General features: G+C 40.1%; 1 gene segment (V, D, J or C); it reads left to right on the top strand.

Annotated features, from left to right (window-relative positions):
- Positions 1 to 17800: 17800 nt before the first annotated feature.
- LOC145362150 (T cell receptor beta constant 2-like) lies at positions 17801 to 24462 on the top strand. The segment is given in 4 exon segments: positions 17801 to 18373; positions 18669 to 18689; positions 22807 to 22913; positions 24353 to 24462. Coding segments are annotated over 4 exon segments (564 nt in total).
- The last annotated feature ends 209 nt before the right edge of the window (positions 24463 to 24671 follow it).

The raw sequence follows: 24671 nt of genomic DNA, 5'->3' as shown, positions 1-24671 counted from the left end.
GTGTCCACCGCAGGAGCTTCAACTTAAAACCATTGAAGTAGGGAAAGGGTTAATGTGCTTTGTACCTTGAAGGAGGGGAAGGGTTAATGAATTTTGTACATAGAAGATATCACAAACATTACCTTCATCATGGCTGACCTTCCCCGGCTTATATGCCTCCTAGTGTTAATGTAAATTACTTGTCCATGTCTTTCATTCTTTAACTCTCATAAAGGCAAATGGTCAGATGTGGATGTAAAGACAAATGGTCAGATGTGAATGCAAAGACGAATGGTCAGATGTGGATATAGATGGTCAGATGTGAATATAAAGACAGATGGTCAGGTGTGAATGTTATTTTGCAGACATTGCAAGCCTTGCCTGTTTGTATTAATTGAACGTCGTTAAACAGCTGCGGTTGGGAAGCCACGATCACAAAAGTAACTTCAAAGACAGAAGCCGTAACCACACAAATAACTTCAAGGACAGAGATGCTGGAGTAGTCGCAGGCGTTGTAATTGAAGAAAGAAGATCGAAGATTTTGACCAGAATTGGAAGCTTGTGTAACGTTTGTTATGAAGACTCATGATGTATAAATACGCACTTATATTTGTGTTCCATGAGAAGTTTGGCAGTCCTTGTTTGGAACCAGTTCTCCCAAAGCTCCGGAATAAAAACCAGGACTTTGAAATAAAAACCATTGTATTTTGACTCACTAACAGTCTCAGAGATATTATTTCACCTACAATAGCCATGTTGATATATTGAGTGGAAGTATGTATGGAGCTTCTCACTACTGAATGGGCAGCATTGAGTGAGTGCTGAACCTTTTGAACCGATGTTCAGAGGGAAAGGGGGTCAGTACTGAGGGGGAGCTGCACTGTCGAAGGGGTAGCTTTGAGAAGCTCTGCTTCACAGACGATACCATGGTAAACCTGGGTGACTCTGGCTCCTCTAGTGCGACATCCCATGCACAATATTAGAAGTGAAGCATTTGTTGCAAATAATTTGGTGGGTGGGAGTTCTATCAGGTAGCCTCAACCAGTTGCAAAGAAACAGACTGTTTAGAATGGTCCTCATCCTCCCAGTTCAGCTCCCTCCTCCCCAAGCCCCCTCACCACATGTTCCAAATTTCTCTTAAAATGCATTGACGTTCTTTGTCCCAATCCACTCTTTTTGAACATTCTTACCATTCTTGGGCAAAAAAATCTCAGGAAGTATCGATAATGATCTTATACTTACAAAAGGAGGGGGAAACTTTAACCTGTTTCTCTCCCTACAGATGCCACCAGACCTGCTAAGCTTTTCCAGAATCCTCTTGTCTTGTTCGTATTCCAGCATCCAGAATCACTAATATTTAGAGTTCTGTACCCCGTAGAAATAGAACCATCTTCGATGCGTCTACCTTTTTGGAAAGCTGCATGATTTTAAATGATTCTATTCGTTCACTATCAACCCTTTGTTTCCCGAGAATAGAGTTCCAGATTGTTCTGCTTGCCGAGATGGGTAAAATATCTCCATTTTAAATTTTTCAGCAAATTCGCCTTGACGACCCACATCCCTTTTTGTAAACTCCATACCATCATTGTCCACATTATTCTAAATGTCGATCCAAATAGTAGAGTTTTACCAAAATGTTCTTGGGTCAATTTTGCCCGGGTAACATTTGAGGTTAACAATAGATTCATACTTTGCGCTGCTTTCAAAAGAGCAAAGGGAAATGCACTTACTTTACTCATTTCAAAATCGCATTTATTACAACTAGTTCCGTTCCGTTTCTTCATTCAATTTCTTCATTTTCTGTTAGGTACTTCTTGCAACCGATGCTAACAGGATCCTCCCCCGACGTTTATCTGTGCATTAAGCAACTAAGCAATAAAACCAAAATGGTGGATCTCAGAATCGTTTAGGTTGAGGACAGGTGCGCTGTGACGCGGGACTGTTTGAAGAGAAAGGCGCAGAAATGCCAACAACTCTACACATCAAAATCACAGCTGGGTTGGAATAGAAATCTGAGACAGAGTATGCATGGTTTGCCGTATAAAGGACTTGTGTCTATTTGAGGGAAGGAGACGGGTAGTTCCTGACATCCAGCGCGTTATAGATATAATGAAGATAATGAAGGGAGGGCACAGGCAGAGGAAGCAAGAATGGTAGGGGAAGGTCGGATGAATGGTGGAAAAAAAGGAAGAGAAGAAGCCAAGAAGTTTGGTGGAAGTGAAGGGTCCCAAGATTAATGACCGGATATCTTCCTCCTGCTCCCGTGTAACAAGTCAATGGATGCCTAATCCTGTCCAAGAGGTTTGAAATCTCAATGACCACCAACTACCTACACAACAACCGGGATTGGTGTAATGGCCTGCTTCCGTTTTTATACAACAAGCTCAAGACAGGCTTCGTCTCCCTCCCTCCTCCCCGCTTTCCTGTGAAACAAGTGCAAGGGAGTGACTAGACCTTGCTCTTCCTGTAGAACAAGTTGGATGGGCTGAATGACCTCTTCCAGTTCTTTTGTAAATGAATTTCTCAGTTCTTTTGTAAAAAGGCTAATTGAGCTTAATAAGCTTCCAACCTAACCGGCACATGAAGGTGAACAGTCTCCTCCTGTTCCTATCCAAGATGCTTCAGCAGATGAATCACCGCCAATGTTCCCAAGGAAGAAAGCACGAGGTACTGGATAACATTCTCCCACTTTCCAAAAATCTTAACAGTTTTCGATATCTCAATGGTAAATAAAGCCACGATATGAAGAGGCGGGGCCTTGCACCGCTCGAGCTCTTTTTGTATGAGCATAAATTACCGTGGGGACAGGGGGGACACAGTGATAAAATGCAATGCAGTCTCCGTACAAAAACCTCGATGTACACGCCTATTGGCAGATCAGCAGAAGATCAGTGACAGCGGAGTGAAAGCGGTCGACATCTCATAGTGACAATGATAGGAGCGTCGGAAAGGGCTTTACACAATTGTCCGTCCAATGCATGTTTCTGTAAAATGAATTTTTTTCTGTTATTTGTGGAAACACACAAGGCACTCTACATCCTCAGACTTCTTCAGTGTCCTGGCCAATATTAATCGCTCAACCAACATAAAAATGACCTGATCACACACATCACTGCTATTTGATGTGATGTCTTGGCGAAATCAGCTCCTGATCACTTGTTAAAATATATTTCACTGCCTTCAAAATGCCTCCTTGTGCATTGATAAGCACTGCACTATTGCCTAACAGGCCACGTTGATGTAAATCGACTTGCTGATGTGCTGGGACAACGGTCTATTTCGGGAGTGGTACCAAATTGACAGTATTAGGTAAGACATTTGACTTCTTTCTCTCTAACTGCTTGGCGTTGTGCATTGAACCTTCCGAGAGACCATCCGCAAGTGTTCCCACTTCTTTAGAAAGAGACAACATCTGTTACATCCTCCAGCAACAATAATTCGATCTATGCACCGTCAATATACTTGGAGACTGCTGTGGCGATTGGATCAAACAGAAATGGCGAAGCAGCCATACTCCGAATACAGACACGACCTGTGACTAATTACAAATCTAAAGGATGCTGTAGAATTAATAGATTAAAATTTGACCCATAGAGATCAGATTGCAGGGGGGCAAGGTAGAATCCACAGATTAAACTGAAATAGATAGGGCAGTATAGCTTTCATATATTAACATGGACTCATCTAGGCTAGAATGGGATTCATGTAGTTCAACTGAATCATTCAGATTGGATACGGGCAGAATGGAAAGTAATTGAGCCTTTTTGAGAGGATGGGGTGTCACCGTGCGACTGATGTGCAGTATTTTGGGCAAGGAACCAAATTAACCGTTCTGGGTGAGTCAAATGTCGCTCTTATTTCTTGTTTACCTTCTAGGCGGTAATCAATAAGATGTTTAACTTTGCAAACCATGCAACATGAATCATGTCCACCTGCCTCGTGAATCTTTATCTCTAAACAGAGTAAACTCTCGCAGTAGGGAAGGGGCAGTTCAGGGACCTGTTCATGACTTAGAATTGAACATTGTGCAGGGAACACAGTTTACTTCGGAGACGGGACGAAGTTGACAGTTTTAGGTAAGGTGACTGCGTTCTTCCTATTGATTAATGCATATGTCCAGATGCACCTAAATAATCGCGTGGGCCAATATTCAGCACTTGGATATAAAAAGCTCAGCACTGAATACATGGGCGAGGTTATCATTCTCATGAATGCAGAACATGAAATGTTTATGTAAGCGAGGCTTTTAAAATGACTAAACGAATTGGTAGAGTAGATTGAGGGAAAAGATTCACTGTTGCCAAGGGCAGTCCAAGAACATTTTGAATTAGAAAAGGCCGTTCAAGTTTGATGTCAGAAAACTCCCATTAATTCAACAAGTGGTGGGAGTCAGGAAATTACGTCCCAAAAGCTATTGAGGGTTTGAAAATTTCAAACTCCCTGTAGATAAGTGGAGGTAAGCAATGGTGCCTAATGTGGCTGAACCAAAAATGGATGATGGGATTAAATTACATTAATGATGTGACAGACTCAAATGGCCTCCTCCTATCCCTATGTTCCTACGTTTCTTAATGGTTATTAACATAGCAAAAGCTCCAATAAAACTGAAGTCACAACCCAGACTTGGAGGGGATTTTGCTACAGCCCTGTACCTCTGTGTTCTGCTAGTGAAGCTTATTTCGGAAGTGGGACAAAACTGGTTGTTTTAGGTAAGTGAACACATTCCTAATACTAGAGAAAGTTGGTTCAATTTACGAATTCATGCGGGTGGTGGAGGGAGTGAAAAAAAATCAGAATTTGGTTAATTAATTTCAACTTCACGGTTTACTATGGCAGACTGGCTGATATTGAACTCGTTTCACTGTGGAAAATGAGTCAATATCTGACAGAATCTCTCAACCAAACAGAACGAGTAACAACGTAGATGCAAACAAAATGATTTGGTCAATGAGGGCAGAACAGTAAAATTATTTGGTCAGGAGCAATGTCAGAAAGAATTTTGTTCACATAAAGTCTAGTGGAATACTTGAAATGTCTCCTCCAGAAAGTTGTTAGAATTGGAAGGATTTAGGAGAGGGCATGGAACTGAGGAAAGAAGATTCTCAATTGAAAATTTCAAATGTCTGATTTACTGATTCCTAGTTAAGCCATGATCTAATTTAATATTAGAACAACCTCAATGAGCTATATGGCTTCATAGTATTCCTATCAGGCCACGTTCCAGTATTATGTTTTTAAGCCCTCATGTTCCTTTGGTCCTACGTTCCTCTGTTTCCATTGTTATGTATAATCCTCTCGGGGGACAGAGCACAGAAAGGTTAGATGTTTTGTAACAGGCATGAACCTTCGTGCTCTGGCAGCATTTACTATTTCGGAGCTGGCACAAAATTAACTGTTTTAGGTAAGTGTATGTTTAGATAAACATACGTTTATATGCATGGCTTTATCTACCTGCCAACCTGGTTATTTACCTTCCTGCCTGTATATCTGATCAACATTGGTGTGTTTTAGTATTGTTGTTTAGTATAGTGCTAGCGGGACTAACCCTCTGTACTTTGGGGAAGGAACGAAATTAACAATCTTGGGTGAGTTCGATTTTTATTTTTATTGAAGCAAGAGTCGTGTGTTTTGAGAAGATTTGAATGACTGATACTGGGAAACTTTTCAGGACTGCAGTATTCAGAGCACATTTAATTTCAATTAGATATCGCCTCAAATTAGTTCATAAATTTGCACTACCTTATAGTTATCTCACGCTAAGTGAAGACCTGTATCAAATATCAATGTTTGGAGCAGTAAGTATAGCGGAGCGTTTTTGTGAAGTGGCATGATGGTGTGGTACAATCAACCCTTGCATTTTGGAGGTGGAACGAAACTCACTGTCTTAGGTAAGCGAGTTGATCATAATATATCATTTAACACCTGGTAATTCATCTCAATGAGGCACTTTACAAATCGGTTTAAAGAAAGGGGCGGAATATGAAATGTGGAAAGGCATTTAAAAGCGTATTATTAAAGAAGTAACAACTGAGTAATTAACTGAATGGAATGGAAGGGGTTGAAGGGAGGACGAGGGGCGAATTGAGAACCATATATTGAGAAATATTGTTAAAATAGAATAAACTAGAGCAGGAGGAGGACATTCTGACATTCCGACTTGTTCTGCAACTCAGAAAGATTATAGCTGATCTGAACTTGACTCAATTCCACTTAACTCGTTGGAGTTTAGAAGGATGAGGGGGGATCTTATAGAGACGTATAAGATAATGAAGGGGATGGATAGGATAGAGGGATTCTTCCCGCTTAGAAAGGATAGCAGGACTAGAGGGCACAGCCTCAAGATAAGCGGTGGGGGGGGGGGGGGGGGCAGTTTAGATCGGAGATGAGGAGGAACTTCTTCACTCAAAGGGTGGTGAATCTCCGGAATTTTCTGCCCGTTGAAGTGGTGGAGGGTACCTCGCTAAATGTATTTAAGTCACGGGTATATAGGTTTTTGACAGACAAGTGAATTAAGGGTTATGGGGAGAAAGCGGGAAAGTGGAACTGATCCACTTCAGATCAGCCATGATCTTATTGAATGGTGGAGCAGGCTCGAAGGGCTAGATGGCCTACTCCTGCTCCTATTTCTTATGTTCTTAACTCCCTGTTCCCCAGAACTCCCTAGACCCTGTAGTTCAATGTATGTATAATTGTCTTGAATATGTTCAATGACTCAGCCTCCCCAGTTCTCTGAAGTAGATAATTATGAAGATTTGTGAGGGAAGAAATTCCCGCTCACTTCCCTTTCAAATGGGTAACCATTTCTTCTGAAACTACTCTGCTAGGTTTTTTTGTTTCCCACGAGGAGAAAATTTCACTTAGCATTTCCCCTGAAAAGCCCCAGTCAAAATCGGATATTTTAAACTCAAATCTCCCCTCGGTTTTCAATCTCCAGATCGAGAGGAATGAATAGATAAAACTGGAAGAGCGTGGTAAATTATAGAGATATGACTACAGGAAAGGATAAAATGTAATGGAAAACCAACTTAACAAAAGAAAATGAATGGCTGGATTTAACAAAATACAATGTGATCCAGCCGAGTTCATTAACTCAGGCGTAGAGAGCTTAAAGGATTCCAGTTTTATTACAACATTGTAACATAGTGTCAGGAAGCTATGATTATACATTTGGTGCTGGTACAAGACTCGTTGTTTTAGGTAAGTTATATAGCGTTCAATTGCGGTAACAGAGAAAATATGTCAAATTGCAATTTAAAATTATTGAAAACTTCCTATTGAACCGAGTGTCTAATATATCAGCACAGCCTGAATTATATTTGTGTTCAAGTTCCATTAATTTCTGCTGCAGAGCCCCATGTGGAATATCCAATTTTTCCTAGAAGGAAATAACAATTTTGTGTGTAGTAATCAATATGTGATAACTGCCTTAAATATGGAGGCAGGATGTTCTACCCTACTCCTAATGTCCCTGTATCAATTTAACGGTGGTAGACACAAGATAGCACCAGAAGTCGATCATAACTGAAGAACATGAGAATGAAGAGTTACTGATTATGGAAAGCACGTTCATTTATAAAGCACTTAGAGAGGTTAGGCAGGAAAATTATATTTAACATTCATGAATCACTAGGTCTCAACTGGAATAATGTATCTTATTCTGGGTGCCACTAGTTAGGAAGGACCTCAAAGCTTTGAATATGTTGCGCAATCAGCTTATGTCGAATAGTTACAAAGATCATACCTGAATTCAAACTATGTATTATTACAGTGAACGATGAGACAAAACTGTATTTTATTCAATGGAACTTAACCGGCTAAAGGGTGATTTCGACATATTATGGGGAAATATTAGTGTAATAGAGACAAACTATGTATGTTGTATAATCAATGACTTGAGCATGATCTAAAAATCAGAGCCATATCTTACGGGAGCGAAGTTGACAAATGCTTCTAAAGGCAAATGGTGTCCACACTGGAAAAGCTGTAATGATTCTCCTCAGAACAGAATACGTTAAGGAAAGTTTTGACTGAGGTGTCGGCAATAATTAATTAAAATAAAATCAGAGCAATGCCCATTGGCTGAAGTATCTGTAACCAAAGGGGGTCATATGTAAAACAATTGATTACCTTGGAAATTTATTACCATTTGTGCTCTGTCACTGGTCAGATACTTGAAAAATCCCTCCCTAAAGCACCACAGACGTGGCCATACCACATGGACTGAAGTGGTTCAAGAAGATGGCTTCCTATCATATTATCAAGGGCAATTATCGACAGACAGCAAAGTTGACCTAGCCAGCAAAACTCTCATCCTGTGTATGAAGAGAAATGCATGAATTAGCTAAATTCTTGAAAGGAAACTATTTGCTGTATCGTACAGGGTAATGTCCAGTAAATATATATATAAATGTATTACGAAATCTTGGAATTGTACGAATTTGGGGAGATTCACCTGAACAGCTATTGAATAGTGACTCTATCAATAGATTCGAATGGGATTTGTACGAATATGGAATCATAAGAATACGGGAATTAGATCAATCCATTTAGTCTTTCCAGTCTCTTCGAGCATTCAATAGATAATGGCCGATGTTCTCGGCAAGTCCAAATGCGCATCTTTGCCTCAGAACCCTAAATATTTCTGTTTGCATAAAGTAAAATCGAACAGGGATGTAAAGGTTGTTAATAAATAAGGGATGAGTTGCCATTTGCGGAAGACAGATGCAAACTTATAGCAACTTTTGCCCGTGGAACTGTTTCGCTCCTGAAAGATATGGCCTTAGCTTGTTTTTAATTATGTTATGGAGTGATAGGGTTCCAGCCTATGGGAAGTTTTCCTCTCCTCTTCCATCCTATCAATTCCGCTAAAAAGAGTTGAAAGAAACCCCTCAACTTTCTAAACACCATTTCGTGTAATCGTTTCTTGTCATGGGTCAATTAAATTCCGAATCTGATTCTAATAGTTCAGCTTTATTCCCCAAAGGCCAACAAGCAGATTGATTTGATTTATCATTGCGGCATATATTAGTATACACTGAAAAGTATTGTTTCTTACGCTATACAGTCAAAGCATGCCGGGCATAGAGAAGGAAAGGAGAGAGTGCGCAATGTAGTGTTACAGTCATAGCTAGGATGCAGAGAAAGATCAACTTAATGCAAAGTGGCTCCATTCAAAAGGTTGATGGCAGCAGGGAAGAAGCTGTTCTTGGGTCGGTTGGCACCCGGCCTCAGACTTTTGTATCTTTTTCCCGACGGAAGAATGTAGAAGAAAGTATGTCCGGTGTGCGTGGGGTCCTTAATAATGATGGCTGCTTTTCCGAGGTAGCTGGAAGTGTAGACAGAGTCAATGGATGGGAGAGTGGTATGCCTGGTGGTTTGGACTACATGCATGACATTTTGTAGTTTCTTGCGGCCTTGGGCAGAACAGGACCTGTACCAAGCTGTGATACAACCAGAAATAATGCTTTCTATGGTGCATCTATGTTGGCGAGAGTTGTAGCTGACATGCCAAATTTCTTTAGTGTTCTGAGAAAGTAGAGGGGTTGGTGGGTTTTCTTAATTACAATGTCGGCAAGGGGGGACCCGTACAGGTTGCAGGTGATCTGGATACCTAAAACCTTGAAGCTCTCGATCATTCCTACTTCAGTCCGTTGATATAGGGGGACGAAGTTGAAGACTGACGACTGAAAGGCAAGATTATTTTAAGTCAAATCGGGTGCAGAAAGAATCATGATCAGAGGGAAATATATATTAGAAACGGGCGAGGGGAGAAGAGGGAGAGAAAGAAAGAGGAAGGGAGAGAGATCGAAAGGAATAGTAATGAAAATGTAAGTTTAATAAAATCACCGTTTTAACATTTGTAAGAGCAATTTAAAAATGAAACATGGAATCAGCAGTGCAGAAGGAGCCCATTTGGCCCATTAGTACCGACAACAATCCCACTTTTGTCCTGTCCTATACCCGTAACCACACATATTTACCCTCCCAATCCTCTTGACACTAAGGAGCAAATTAGCATGGCCAATTAACCTAATATGCACATGTTTGGACTGTGAGAAGAAACCGGAGCCCCTGGAGGAAACCCACGCAGGCACGGGCAGAACGTGCAAATTTCACGCAGACAGTGACCCAAGCTGGGAATTGAACCCGGATCCCTGGCGCTGTGAGGCAGCAGTGCTAACCACTGTGCCATCGTGCCGCCCCAGCATATTTCATAATTTCTGGTACAGTGAGGTTTATCTCCATGGTGTTAAGATTGATCACATCGTTAAAACAGGCTCGAAGGGCTAGATGGCCTACTCCTGCTCCTATTTCTTATGTTCTTATGTTCAATTGCTTTGTTGATAACAAACTTAATTTTTTGTGTCAAGTGTGCCATCAGTGTTGATTTAAGCAATTTTATTGTCTACTGCTGTATCCTGCAATCGTCTAATGCCCCTCAATATTCCAATCTTCAGTGAAGAAATCATATATCTCTATGCACCTTGGAAAATATGTCGATAATAGCATTCCAAGCTAAATAAGAGGGAAATAGACTGAGACGTCTGAAGTAGGCTCCTATGATGCCAAGGGCCGGGTAACTTTGACTGATTTCCCTGCTCGTGGAGACACTCACATTAAGAGGAAAACTTTTTGAAATTAGCGTTCGATTGAAATCAGGGTTTCTGTTTTCGCAGAGACAAATAGGAATGTGGCGCCGACCTCCCCGCCACCCCACCCCACCCCACCCACTCCCTCTCCGCTGCCCCGTATCCCATAACCAACACCACCAAAATAGGACGATAGGTTCCGTATTTATTTTCACCGACGTGGCGAGAGAAAAGCAAGGTTCGACAAGTACCCAGTATTTGTAAAAGATGAACGCAGCAATAAACGGCTGCTGTAGAGTTGACAACGGATGCAAATCCTTGTCAACATTTTCAAAAAGGAAGTAGCATCCGTGTTATCTGCTCTCATTAAGCATAACAAGCTACAGAAGAGCAGAAGAGCCATCATCCCTTGGCCCTAATTTGCCATTCAGTTAGATCGTAAATTGAATTCCATCTAAGCACGTTTGTTTCCGAGGTCATGAATACTCTTATGTAGCAAAAATATTGTGTGTAATAAACAAAGATTAGTCAAGGGATTAAAAGGTGAGAGTTTGGATGGAAAACGGTCCTTGCCTTTCTTCAGGAGAATAGTTCAGTTGCACAAATATTGAGGTTAAACGCATGACGAAACATAATATAAAGCCTTGATTTAAAGCCAACATCAGTAGAATGCACCAAGCATCTTAACAATTGCACTCTGTATAATAAATGAACTTCAGATGTGGAAATCGTTAGCATTCATTTCCCATTCTTTGTTTACCTGAAGCAGAAGTTACTGGGCTTGTTCCTTAAACAATTGGCACTTGGTTTAGATACTAGGGAATGGCTGCTTCAGTGAGTAGTTGGGAGATAAGCACGTTGGATCGGAGAGGACTTACATATAGGTGAGGACTGAGTAAGGACACAAGGTTTCCTTACTCAGGTTAGTGAACCAAATGGGTTTTCAATTACAATTGAACTGCTTCAAGATCTCTTTTATTATGCAGCACAGTTCATTTGGCCCAGCGTACCTCTGTAAATTCAATGAGAGAGTTATTCCATTTGCATTGCCTGCGATCTTTCAGCTTTGTTCTACAGCATTGTCCTTTACAGAATAGGTGCAATCCTTTGGAAAGTTACGATCGAACCTTCTTCTACCAGTGATGAAGATAAAACATTTCTGGTCATACCTATTCACGCATTAAAATAAAAAAGTCACCTCTCGCTTTTGGTAATGATAGTGTGTCCAGTGGTCACCAACTTATCTGCCAGAGAAACAACTTATCCATTTTACCTCAAATGTTGTTTCTGAACGCGCCTATCAAATCTCCCCTTAACCTTTTTTGTTCTGGGGATAAAAATCCAAGCTTCTCCAGTCTATCCACGAGGACAGAAGCCCCTCGGTTCTATTCCGATAGATTTGCTCTGAACCCTCTGCAAATGCCTTGGGATCCCACATCAGGTTCGCTACCCAGATATGGAAAAAATTCGGTAGTTATGTCATTTCCAATTAGTCAAGATATAAACCAAAAGAACCAACATTCCAATACTTACTCCTCAAGTCTATAGACATATTGTGCTGCAAACAATAAGTGAATTAATAACTGTAATACAAAGGTTGTTAACTTTGTCCTAATAACACAAAGTGGTTTTATTGAGTTGAAGTTAAGCTTTCAGTACAGAGTGAGTTATTATATAGTTACTATTTTTGATTTGTTACTTTTCAAAGCTTCCATTTCTGGTGTTTAGCGGTTAGTTAATTATAGGGTTTTGTGCACACGTTAACATGTTTAACGGTGCGAACAGGTGAGATGGGACAATTATTTCAGGAATTAACTTTGTAGTTTATCAGAGGCAGAATATTATGCATTTGCAAGGTTTGTGCACTTATCGAATTGTGGCCTATTTGCCTGATCCCTATTTCATTCTGTTAACTGCTTTTCTGTTAGCTACCTGGACTCTGAACAGCGAAAACGCGCCGCCCCACCCCCCAATACCCGTTCTCCCTCTCTTCTTCACAGCGTCCCAACATCACTTCCACTCCTGTCTTTCTACTCCATTAAGAACCATGTCATCACCCTCTCTTTTTTATCTGTCATATTTAGGTCATCTACACATAATGCATACTTAGTCGTCATCATTTTTCTGCCCGATTTCCTCTGGTACTGAGCATGTTCGAATGTTTCTTCTGCACTATCACAACAGCGTTACATAAATTAAACAGTTTTTAGACCTTGTCCTTTACAGAATAGGTGCAATGCTTTTGAAAGTTACGATCGAACCTTCTCCTACCAGTGATAAAGATAAAACATTTCTGGTCATACTTATTCACGCATTAAAATAAAAAAGTCACCATTCGCTTTTGGTAATGGTAGTGTGTCCAATTCTGAAGCGTTATGTCCAATTTTTGTCCATACATTAGGAAGTGTTTCAAAGCTTTAAAGAGGCTGAAGATGAGGTTCATGAGAATAGTTACAGGGCTGAGGGACTTCAAGTATGTAGACAAACTGGAGAAAGTATGAGAATAGTAACACGGCTGAGGGACTTCAAGTATGTAGACAAACTGGAGAAAGTCCGTGTGTTCTCCATAAAGCTGCGAATCTGAAGGGGCTATAGCGATATTGTTCCATTTATAACATGATTACAGTAAAGTTATGCAGACAACTAGCCAGAAAGGATGTAAAAGAAAATAGGACTGAAGACGCACAAGTGAAAAACATTCGCACAGAAATTAAACTTGGATTCAGGCTCGACACAAACTGAAATGTTTTCAGAAACAATGCATTCTGGTGCTTAAGGCTCTGCTCTATTTCGCCTATCTTACAAAATTAATAGCTCCAGGTAAACATGCCAGTTGTCAACCCAGTTCTGTCATCAGCAGCTCAACTTGCTGAGAAACAGGTTGTTGCTCAATATCTATGCACACGGTGGGTCGTGCGTGGGCTGCTCTTGGAGGTTTCGGGAGTGGCCTAGTACTTCGTGTCGTTGTGTATGCTTAATCCTGGACCAGCAGACGGGCACCACAACAGCTCAGTGACTGTCACTGCTGGCTGTGCAGATACATGGATTTGGGCCTGTGTCTGTGGGAGTTTGCGCATTCTCCCTGTGGTTGCGTGGGCTTCCTCCGGGTGCTCCGGTTTCCTCCCACACCCCAAAGATGTGCTCTTAGGCTGATTGGTGTACCAAATTGACCCTACACTATTCTCCCCTGAATCTGGCTACATTAGGGGTTCCATTCACATACACACAGGGCAGGGTTGGTGTAGGAAAATGCTTTGTTGGGGGGGGGGGGGGGGGTGGCGCGGGCTCGTTGGGCCGAAGGGCCTGTTTCCCGTGCTGGGTTGTACTTTGTTCTTTGTATGTGTATAACGCAGCACTCTTCCCTTCAAAGCAAGAAGTAATTGACTCAAAGTCCTGCTCGAGGTTTGTGTCCATAATTCAGGCCAATGCTTTTGGAGTTTTAGTGCTGAAGGCACACTATACTGTCGAATGTTCAGTACTGAGGGCGTACGTAACTGTTGAAGGTCAGTAGGTTACTACTGAGAGAGTAGGAGGGACATCCTTCAGATGAGACATTAAGCTAAGGGTCCATTAGTTCTCCCGGGTGGGTGAAAAAGAAATGACTGTCATAGGAAGATAAGCAAATTCCTTCCCAGTGTTCTGGGGCCAACATTTATCACTCAACCAACATCAGTAGAAAAGATATGGTCGTTGTGGGAACTTAACTGTGCGAAATTAGACTCCAATGCGTTATAATATTGCAACTTTAGATATTGTTCAATACAGTGTACATTGTTTTCCTATAAATTCTGGCTGGATGCCATGAAAGTTGCTCATAAATTTTCCCTTTAACTTACACCTACCTTCCAAACCCAATCTCCCATCCCAATAAAGTGAATGAATTTGCATATTACAGTTGTTAAACGCCACGTAGGTGAATGGTCACCATATCTGAGCCGAATATCTTTCACTGCAATATTGTTTTACTGATCTACGACAACTCAATATATTACTAGGGGGAACTGGATTGTGTTGACAGTTGTGGGTACATCACGGTTAATCAGTTGAATGCATTTTGAGTATGAAGAGCATAACAAACCTAAAAGAGAGAACATGCCCTTATGGTTCTGAAATGTGTACACATGTTAATTGGAATCGTAAAATCATAGAATCCCTATGGTAGAGAAGGAGGGGATTTGGCCCATCGAGACAGCGCCAACAATCTAACCCAGGCTCTAATCCCGTAATCCAATGTATTTACACCGTTAGTCCACCTGACACATCAGATTCAATTCAGCAAGGCCAATTAACGAACCCGCACATTTTTGGATTGTGGGAGGAAACTGGAGTACCCAGAGGAAACCCACGCAAACACAGGGAGAATGTCCAAACTCCATACAGACAGACAGTTACCCAATTGAGCCCGGGCCCCTAGCACTGTGAGACATTGGTGCTAACCTCTTGACCACCCTGCTGTCCTACATAGAATTACATGGAACTTTCAGCGAACCAACTTTCATCCCATCTCATCTAATCCAAAAACACATTCTGCTATATTTCTTGCCAAATTATATCTTTATCCAGAATCTTCCTCAAATGCATCGATGCTAATTGTCTCAACCAGCACTCAGGTAGCGGGTTTCACATCCTCACCACTTCCTGGGTCGTCACTTCTCCAGAAATCTTCAATGGAAGTACTGAGTTCATAATACCATCTAATTTCGCGTTCAACATAAAAAAGACATACTCAAATCACAACAATAATGTTAAACGTAAGCATGAGGAGAGAATTGGTTAAGGTTAATTGTGTAAATAAATGAAACTGTATGGAGGGAAATGTATAGTAAGCAGAAATAGTTAGCAATGCTATCTCAGAGCACAAGTGACCCAGGTTGAATTCCAGTCTTGGATGACTGTGTGGAGTTTGTAGGTTCTACCTGTGTCTGCATGGGTTTCCTCCAGGTGATCTGGTTTCCTCTCACAGTCCAAAAGATGCGCAGATTAACTTATTGCCAATTCTAAATTGTGTCCAAAGATGTGTAAGTTAAGGGGATTAATGGGGTAAATATATGTGGTAATATGAATAGGACCAGGGTAGGATGCTCTGTCAGAGTCTGTACGTAATAGATGGGCCGAATGGCTTCATTTTGCATTGTAAGGTTTCTATGTTTCTATGAACTAAAAAAAATCAAAATCTTTAGCAAACAGATTTTGTTAAAAAATAAAATTTCATTCGGAAATACCTGTCCGTGGCTCACTCAGAAGGAAAGAATGGTGTTGGATTAAAAGAAGAGGCTTACAATATCGCAAAAAGAGAAGCAGCAAGTCTGAGGGTTGAGCTTGTTTGGACAACAGCAAAGGATTAACCAGAGATGGAACGCAGGGAAAAGGTAGAGTACGAGAACGAACTAGCCAGGAGTGTTAACAGATTGCAAGATCTTTTATAAGTATATAAAGATTTAAAGTATATAAAAAGTTAATGAATAACTAAACGAAATTGAGAGAGGAGAAATTATCATAAGGAATGATGAAATGGCAGACACGATAAATATATATTTTATGACCGACTTAACAGTAGAAGACGTGAGTTTCACAAAAACACAAAACAACCGAGACTGAGGCGATTAAGGAAATTAATACTACAGAATAAGGTATGAGCAAGATTAGAGAGACTAAAATCCGACAAATTCCAGGGGCCTGATGGAGTGCATCACAGTATTCTAAAAAAGATAGCTGTAGAGATAATGGGCGTGCTGGTTATTATTTTCTCAAGTTCCTTATATTTGGAAATTGTATTAGTAGTAGACAAATGTTACACGACTTGTCAAGAAAGAAGAGACAGGAAACAATGAACTTCAATGCAGTTAACCTAAATCAGTTGTTGGGGAAATGCTGCAATCTATCATTAAAGAAGCCTTAATAATGCACTTACAAAAGCATAGCAAGATTAGAACAAGCCAAGTTGTTTTACTAATCCTATTGATGGTCAAAAAGGCTTGAGTGTGCTTGTAGATTGAATTCAGAAAGCGGGCAAATGTGCAGCAAGCTAAATGGTAGGCAAATAACATGCTGGCATCTATCGCAAAAAAGATTAGAGTACAACAATAAATAAAACTTGCTGGTGATGCCACATCTGAAATATTGAATGCAGTTTTGGAATCCACATTTAAGGAATAGTATACTTGCATTGGAGGCAATACATCAAAGGTTCTAAAGACTGGGTCCCTGGGACGAGAAGGTTCTCAGAAGCTGATAAGCTAACTAAATTTTGCATTTTTTATTTTCTGGGGTTTGAAAGTTGATAGCTGATCTTAAAAAAAACCTGCTAAACTCTGAAAGGGCTTGATGGAGTACGTACGGAGAGATTGTTTCGCTGCTGAGGGAATCAAAAGTATAGAGATACAATCTTTGGATAAGGGGCAGATGATTGAAAACTGAGATGAGGATAACTTTCTTCATTCAAAAAGTTATGAAGTTTTGGAAGCTTCAGCCTTTTCGATCCAATTATTTTAAGTTATAGTTTACGAGGCTTATTGATAATCTTATTTAGACTAAAAATTCTACGAATCATTTGCTGTGTTAGGAATTCGAATATTTATACTTGAATGAAATTGTAACATATTTAACAGTAAACCCAGATCTCTTTATACTTCAAAATTAAATGCCTTCCATTGAAAATGCAGCTCCCTGATTAAGAAGATGGGCAAAAAGGCAGTGGGGGAAATAAATTCATTTTTAATGAGTCGGTTATTTGATCCAGAATGCACTGCTGGACATGATGATGGAAGTAGATCAAATCGTATTAGTGTTGAAGGAAATTGATAACAATTCAGAGACCAACTTACTGGATTATGAGAGAAGAGAAAAGGTGGATAAAATGAGGCAAACGTGATACCTCCAACAAAGTGCTTGCACTCGCATGATAGACCGAATGACCCAGTGAATCGCCATATAAAATGATGGCTATGTTGCTGATCACATGGACTGAAATAGACATCGGATAGAGCTCTACAGGGGTAGAATGAATGGTAGTCCATTAGCCTGAAAACATGAATCCGGATCAGACCTTGAAATTGACGTGAAAAAAGATTTCCTTCCCCACGAAGAATTACACTTCATATAATGATCTAATTTTTCATATAGAAACTTCGAAACTAGGAACGCAAGAAGGCCCTTCGACCTTCGAATCTGCTCCACCATTCAACATGATCATTGTTGATCCGCTAGCTCAATGCCATATTCCCGTTTTTTCCTGAAACCCGTTGATGCCTTTAAAATCTGAAACTAAAATGTATTTATGTCTAATTAAACATTTTTGCCTATCTTGAGTTGTTCTTCAGAAAGTTGAGGTGAGCTGCAGTCCCCGTGATGTAGGTATGCCCACAGTTTCCTAACAAAAGCGTTCTATCGCAAAGAAATGTCAGTTTGGTTTCATTCTCATCCGTGTTCTCACCATTTATTTCTGTTTAATTTGCACACAGAACATGAAGTTCAGGATGCCACAGTTACAGTCTTTGAACCCTCTCCCCATGAGATCAAAGAGAAGAAAAGTGCCACTGTGGTTTGCTTCGTATCTAAATTCTACCCCGACAACATCCAGATCACTTGGTTTGTCAATGGCAAGGAAAGGGCTGCCAATGACACAAGCATTCAAACCGATCCCAAATCCATCTTCGTGAATGAGAGCAAGACCTTCAGCATCAGCAGTCGCCTGCGATTCGGGCTTCAAGACTGGGTCAGGACCAAAACGGTCAATTGTGAAGTAAAACACTATACTGAAGGATCAGTTCCACATACCCACAAGGACGTGCTTAACGTCACTGCTGGTAGGACCATTAAAGCGACCCATGCTATTCTGCTTTAGCTTCGAAGAAAGTAGTATCTTGCATGGTTACTTTGCTTCTCTCAGTGATCAAGTAGATGAATCTGTAGATCAATAAATAGCTAAATGAATAAGAACAGAGAACAAATGTAGTGGGAAACAATGTTAAAAATCATATTTAAGTGACTGTTGCAAGGTAATAAACTGAATATGACTTACAACTGTCATGATTTGCATCTACGCAGTAATTCCATAACGTGCCAGGTGCTAAAACGTTTTTCTTTCTCCATTTCTTTCAGTAATCTGTGGTTTAAGTAAAGGTAAGTCAACATATCCTCCTGTCTGCTTCAAGGTACTACGCATAGGGAAGAGTGGGAGTTTTCTTCAGAAGATGCAAAGGAGAGTTACCAAAGTGACCTCAGAGATTGAGGGTTTATATGCCAGGTTACCTTGGAGAAGATGGGGTTGCTGTCCTTCCAGGAAAGGAGATTGAATAAAGCTCTGATGGAGATGCAAACAATTGTGTTAGATTTAGACAACGTAGACAAAGAAAAGCTACTACGTTACGTGATGGTATAAGTACTAGGGGACATACATAATATCTTGGGCAAAAGCTGCAGGATAACTTGAGGAAGTATTTGTTTCATGCGGAAAATGATAATGGAATGACAATGGCCTACCCAGGAAGCACAGGCATGAATTATTTTAAAAGGAAATTAGATGGGAAAATGAGAAAAATGGAGTTGCAGAGCTACAGGGATATAACAGGGAGATGGAAAAGTCTGAACATTTTTACAAAGAAAAATCACTGACTGGATGAGCTGAATGGTCTTCTTCCGTTCGATAGTGATACTCTGTTGTTAAGTCATTACAACCCATAAATTGCAATACTGAAATTATTATTGTAACAGTTATTTAATGCAAATGTCATTTCAACATTTGGATATAGTTGTTTTCTATTAAAAATACTACAGTCTGCTAGGGTATCATAGCAGAAATGGGAAGGTGTATTACACACCCAGACTAGGCCCAACAAATGTGAGGATAGGATATTTCACTCCAGGCGTGATTCTACTGACACATTGGAAAGCTTTTATAATAACAAATTTTATTTAACAACGCAACACAGCTATAACAAATTAATTAACTTATCTTTTAAAAATTGAACAATACATGAACATGACAAGATACAATTCTGCAATGCTAATCTATTGCTATAGTTCCAATTCAAACAATAACAGACATAAACCTTTCTTTAAAATCGGTTAACAGAACACAGGCATGCATGCTGTGACTGAGATTAGCAGGCTTTGGAGCTTTCATAAAGTCTTTGGAGAGAGAAACAGACACTGTTTTCTTCAGACAGCTCAGGCAGCAACTGTTTGTATTTCTAAAATATGAAACGGAAGCAATACTTCTTTCCTATAAGCTTACCTCCTCCCATTAATCACATAACTGTGACGCTGCCCATCAACCTAATCTAATCTCTTCTCTGAAACCTGACGAGAATCTAAGTAAAGACAAATGCATTAGCTCTGCTTAAACAAGCACTTCATGCCTAAAATGGATACTTGTTCACCCAGCTACATATTTCAGGTTGTCTTAGACAAATCAACACCCTGCAAAACAGATTTGAATTCTAAACATGCCTCTGACAAAAAAAAGTTATAAATATATTTCTGAAAGGTACCATATCACCACTGATCACAGAATCGTTAGGTCACAGATGGAGGCTATTCAGTCTATTGTGTCTGCACTGGCTCTCCAAATAAGTACCATGACTTAGTGCTTTCCCCTGCCCCTTCCTGTACTCCTGCAGACTGTTCCTATTAAAATTCAAAGCCCTTTTGAATGCCTCGATTGAATTTGCCCTCGACACAATTCCAGGCAATGCATTCCAGATCTGAAACACTTGCAAGTTTCTTTCTTGCATCATATTTGCATCTTTTACAAATGTGTTTAAACTGTGTATATTCTTGATCCTTTCATGTGCAGGAGCAGTGTCCCCCTATCTAATCTGTCAAGACTCCTCATGATTTTGAAAATTTCGATCAAATCTGCTATTAACTTCTTTCTCTTCACGGAGAACATCATAACTGAAGTTATTTATTCTCTCCATTTCGTCCAAGCCCTTCCTGTAGACCGTTGGCCTCTGTACAGATCTATCCCATCTCCAGTGTAAGTTGGCATAACCCCCTTGCTTTTATACTCTGTATCCAATACTGCATGCTTCATTAGCTTCTCTCTCCACCTGTCCTGCCATCTTCAATGATCAATGCGCATGCCCCTCAGTTAAGAATTTTACCACTTATCTTATATCGTCTCTTCATGTTCTTCCACCTAAAGCTCATTACCTCACACAGCTCCACGTTGAACCTCATCTGCCACATATCTGGATACCCCAGCAACTTGTCTTCATAATTTTCAAGTTCTATGCATTGTTCCCTTCATATTTTAAAATACTTTCCAATTTTGGTTCATCCACAAACTTTGAAAGTGTCTCCAGCACAGCAAGATCTAGACCATTGTTATTGATCAGGAAAAGCAAAGGTCTCAATATGAACACTGGGGAGAACAAGTACAAAGCTTCGTCCAGTTCCACCCCCCTCCAAAAAAATGTCCATTGACCATTAATATCTCCTTCCTTTTATTCAGTCCATTTGGTATCCACGTTCCTGCTGTTTTTATTTTCTCAAGTCTATTGTTTGAGACTCTATCCAATGCCCTTTAGCATTACATTTATGATAAAACTCTTGTAAAGAAAGAAATGCAATTGGACTTTCCAATAGAGATCTCCTGGACTCAACTCAGTGGAATATATGTTTCCCTGTGATGAGGAAAAAGAAAGGCTTGGCAGTGAGTGGAGGGACTGGAGTTGCATCTGTCTTAAAGCTGTTACAATCTAGGTCAGAAATTCCACGGTGTTTTATGAAGTCGGCCCGGATCATAGGTTGTGCACTTCGAATTTTGGCATGGGAAGACATAAAATATTTCGCTCCATGTATGCTTCAAATGATCCTCTAAGGAGCTTTCAACAAACAAATTTTATTTAAGAATATAATTAACATGTAGAAAATGAGCAAGAACTTTTACCAATTATAACCATGAAAGAAAACAACCATGATGTTGCATAAAAGCCCAGTGTACTGTTCGAACCAAATTAACCTACTTACAAACATACAACTATCCCAGGTTTAGCACAGAAAATAAGAATGCTCATTTGATGTTGGATCTTCCAACCCTGTGTGATTTACTCATTTGGAGGGAGAGTTGAAAAAGCTGAGGCCTTCCAACCCTAATACTTTGAGCACACTTCAAGAGATACAGGCACTCCTTGCCTCGAGCTACTAGCTAGCTAGCCTCCAAGAGCTGAATTTCCAATACAAGGGAGAGAGACACTGAAATACTGCTTGCAGTATGCAGTCCTAACAGCTTCAAACTAGCCAAATTGAAAGAGAAGTTTTCCTGTGAAAAACAAAACTGCTCCACCTGAGATATCAATCACTCTTCCCCCATCAATTCAAAGGAGTTGTAAATTCCAGGACAGTGCATTAGGCCAAATTAAAAATAAACTGAAAGCCTGTTATATGATTACAGCAATAATCAAAGAATATCGGCTCAGATAGCTTGGGAACAAAAACAAAAGCCCAGGCCCTCTTAAATGAATTGCAGAGGAACATGATGGAAATGCATTTCTTAAAGGCACTGTAGCACGTCAAAAAACTCATTCTGTGAGATCATCGTAGAGATGTGGCACAAAAAACCCAGGTGGAATTATGCTCTTTAGAGAAATAAAGTGTTTTAGGGCGACATAGGATCTTCAAATTCATTGTGGCCAATGAATTCTATCGGAGGTTTAATCACAGCTGCAATGTGATGAAGACAGAAACTAGTTTGCGGGTACTAACCTCCCCAGACGGCAAGAGATATGTGACCAGATAATCTTCTAGTGACATTGGCTAAGGGATAGTTGAAGTCCAGCGCACAGTGGAAAACACAGCACTGCTGCTGGATCACTTACATCCACCTGAGGGGGCAGACATGTCATCTGTCTAAAGTCTCATATGAAACGATGCTCTTCTAATACTACTTATAGCGACCTGGAGTAGGCATAATGACATTGCCCCCAAGGGAGGAAGCTCCTTACTGAGTAATGGATTACACAAACTCCCAATCCATACACCTTTTAGTTAGCAATCAAAATCTTGCTTCGTATTTGGGGGAAGGGTGGTACATAAGTTAGAAGTGCTCATTATTGGACAGATAATATTAGCGTAGACTTAATATAAGGAGATGGACCTCGATCAACTTCACGCTTCAATGGATAATATTATATTTCTACAATTTAACTCATTCACTGGGATTCAAAGATGACGATATGTTCTATTTGCTAAGAGAACAGAAGTTCCAAAGTTGTTCTTTATATTTGCTTCACAGAGGCAAAAATGCAAAGCATGCTTACAGGAAAGCTGACGTACCTGATCTTGATCGGCAAAAGCATCTTGTATGGAATATTCATCTCAATTCTTGCTTGGAAGGCGAAGGTAAGATTAACTTAAGTATGGTAAAACATACATTCTAAAACTGAAACGAACAAGAATGGTTATCATTCAATCGTTGGAGACCTCTGCAAACATGTAATGACAGTCTACAGATTTTCAGAAGAAAAGAATCAATTCTATTTTCATTTCAACTGTTGCATTTTACATGACCTTAATGGAAAAACTCACTTATGCATTCATGGAAATACATGAAAAAATGGTAGCACATAAATTACCCAGTCGGTCCAAAGAGATTCATGGACTCTATCTCAATCTAAATGGTGCCCACCTCTATTTAAACATCACAGTAATCCATCCCACTACAACCAACCTGAGCACAGTGACCCTCTGTTACCATGTATGTCTATTTATCTATCGTCTGCCATTAAATCATCTATGCTATTCGACTCAATAACTCCAAGCAGAGGCAATTCTGGCTAGTTGGGGTTGAATATGTTCGATGTGCAAGTAGCTGCCTTATAGTAGTGGCATCTAGTTCATGATCCATGTTCTACAGAACTCAAATAAAAAAAAATCATATTCACCCCCATTACCCAGGGCACCAAGTAAAAAGAAAGCACCAATTGAATACAGTTCGTTCCATTGCAACCATTCGGTCTGAAAGCAATACATCAGGACAGCATGTAGGGTGGTTCTAGGGGAAATACAAAATGGAGGAAAGAGTTTGCGGCCTGAGGTTATTAAATTAAATTCAACGTTGAGTCGCGAAGACTGCGAAGTGCTTAATTAGAAGACGATTTTTCCAGCTTGTGTTGGGATTCGCTGGAACATTGCAAGGACAAAAAATGATCAAGAGATCAAGGTGGTGATTTGAAATGGCAAACAACCGAGTAACGGGTCATGCTTGCAGATTCAGTAGGAAAGTGATGAGTTGTTGCGCATGACAGAAGAGTGGGCCAGGATGTCGAAGCGAGAACAGCTCCTTACGAATGCTTACAGGGGAGGCAGAAGAAAATATGTTTGGTGGAGACATCCTGTTAGAGTTGGGTGAAAATAATCCTTTGAATGTGGTGGCTGGTGGAAATTGAGAAGGGGAACGCTATCATGTTTCTGAGAGAGGTAATGTTAGAAGTGCAGAAAGTGGGTCGCAAATGGCTGAGATCCATGTGTATGTAAGGAGAAGTGGTTCAAATAATATGTGGATCCGTAACTAAAGGACACAGATATAGAATAATAGATCAAATAACCAAAAGAGAAGATGAGGGAGTATTTTCATGCAGCGAGTTGTTATGATCTGGAAAGCACTGCCAGAAAGGAAGTAGAAACACATTAAGTACTAACTGTTAAAATGTAGTTAGATTTATATTTGTGGGGAGCGGGATTGAAATGCCAGTGGGATGACAGAATGGCCTCTTCCTCCGTAGTATGATTCTCATTTAAAATGGTGGTAAGGCCGACTGTTTTTCTTTATCGTTTTCTAGACGTCTTACAGCAAAAGGTTTGATTGAGCATCACACACTTTGAATTGGCAAATAATGGAACACACGAGAGAGGAAGGAGAGAGAAGATATGAATATTGCGAAAACCATGGAGGTGATTTTTATCCTATCAACTCTGGCCACACTGATATAAAAATTGGTGCGCCATTGCTGCCGGAAATTAATGGAGAAATCTATGTCCTGTTTTAGCTTTTCTGCTGAAGTAACTACTTTAATAATCTTGACATTGATTTTTTAAAACATTTTTCTGTATTTAAATAGGTTAGGCTTTGAGGAATTCTCAACCTCTTTCTAGGTCATT

Source organism: Carcharhinus amblyrhynchos, unplaced genomic scaffold, assembly GCF_965287045.1.
Source record: "Carcharhinus amblyrhynchos unplaced genomic scaffold, sCarAmb.v2.hapA scaffold_37, whole genome shotgun sequence".
Taxonomy (NCBI): domain Eukaryota; kingdom Metazoa; phylum Chordata; class Chondrichthyes; order Carcharhiniformes; family Carcharhinidae; genus Carcharhinus; species Carcharhinus amblyrhynchos.
The sequence above is the reverse complement of the archived record's forward strand: the minus strand, read 5'-3'. Positions and strand labels throughout refer to the sequence as shown.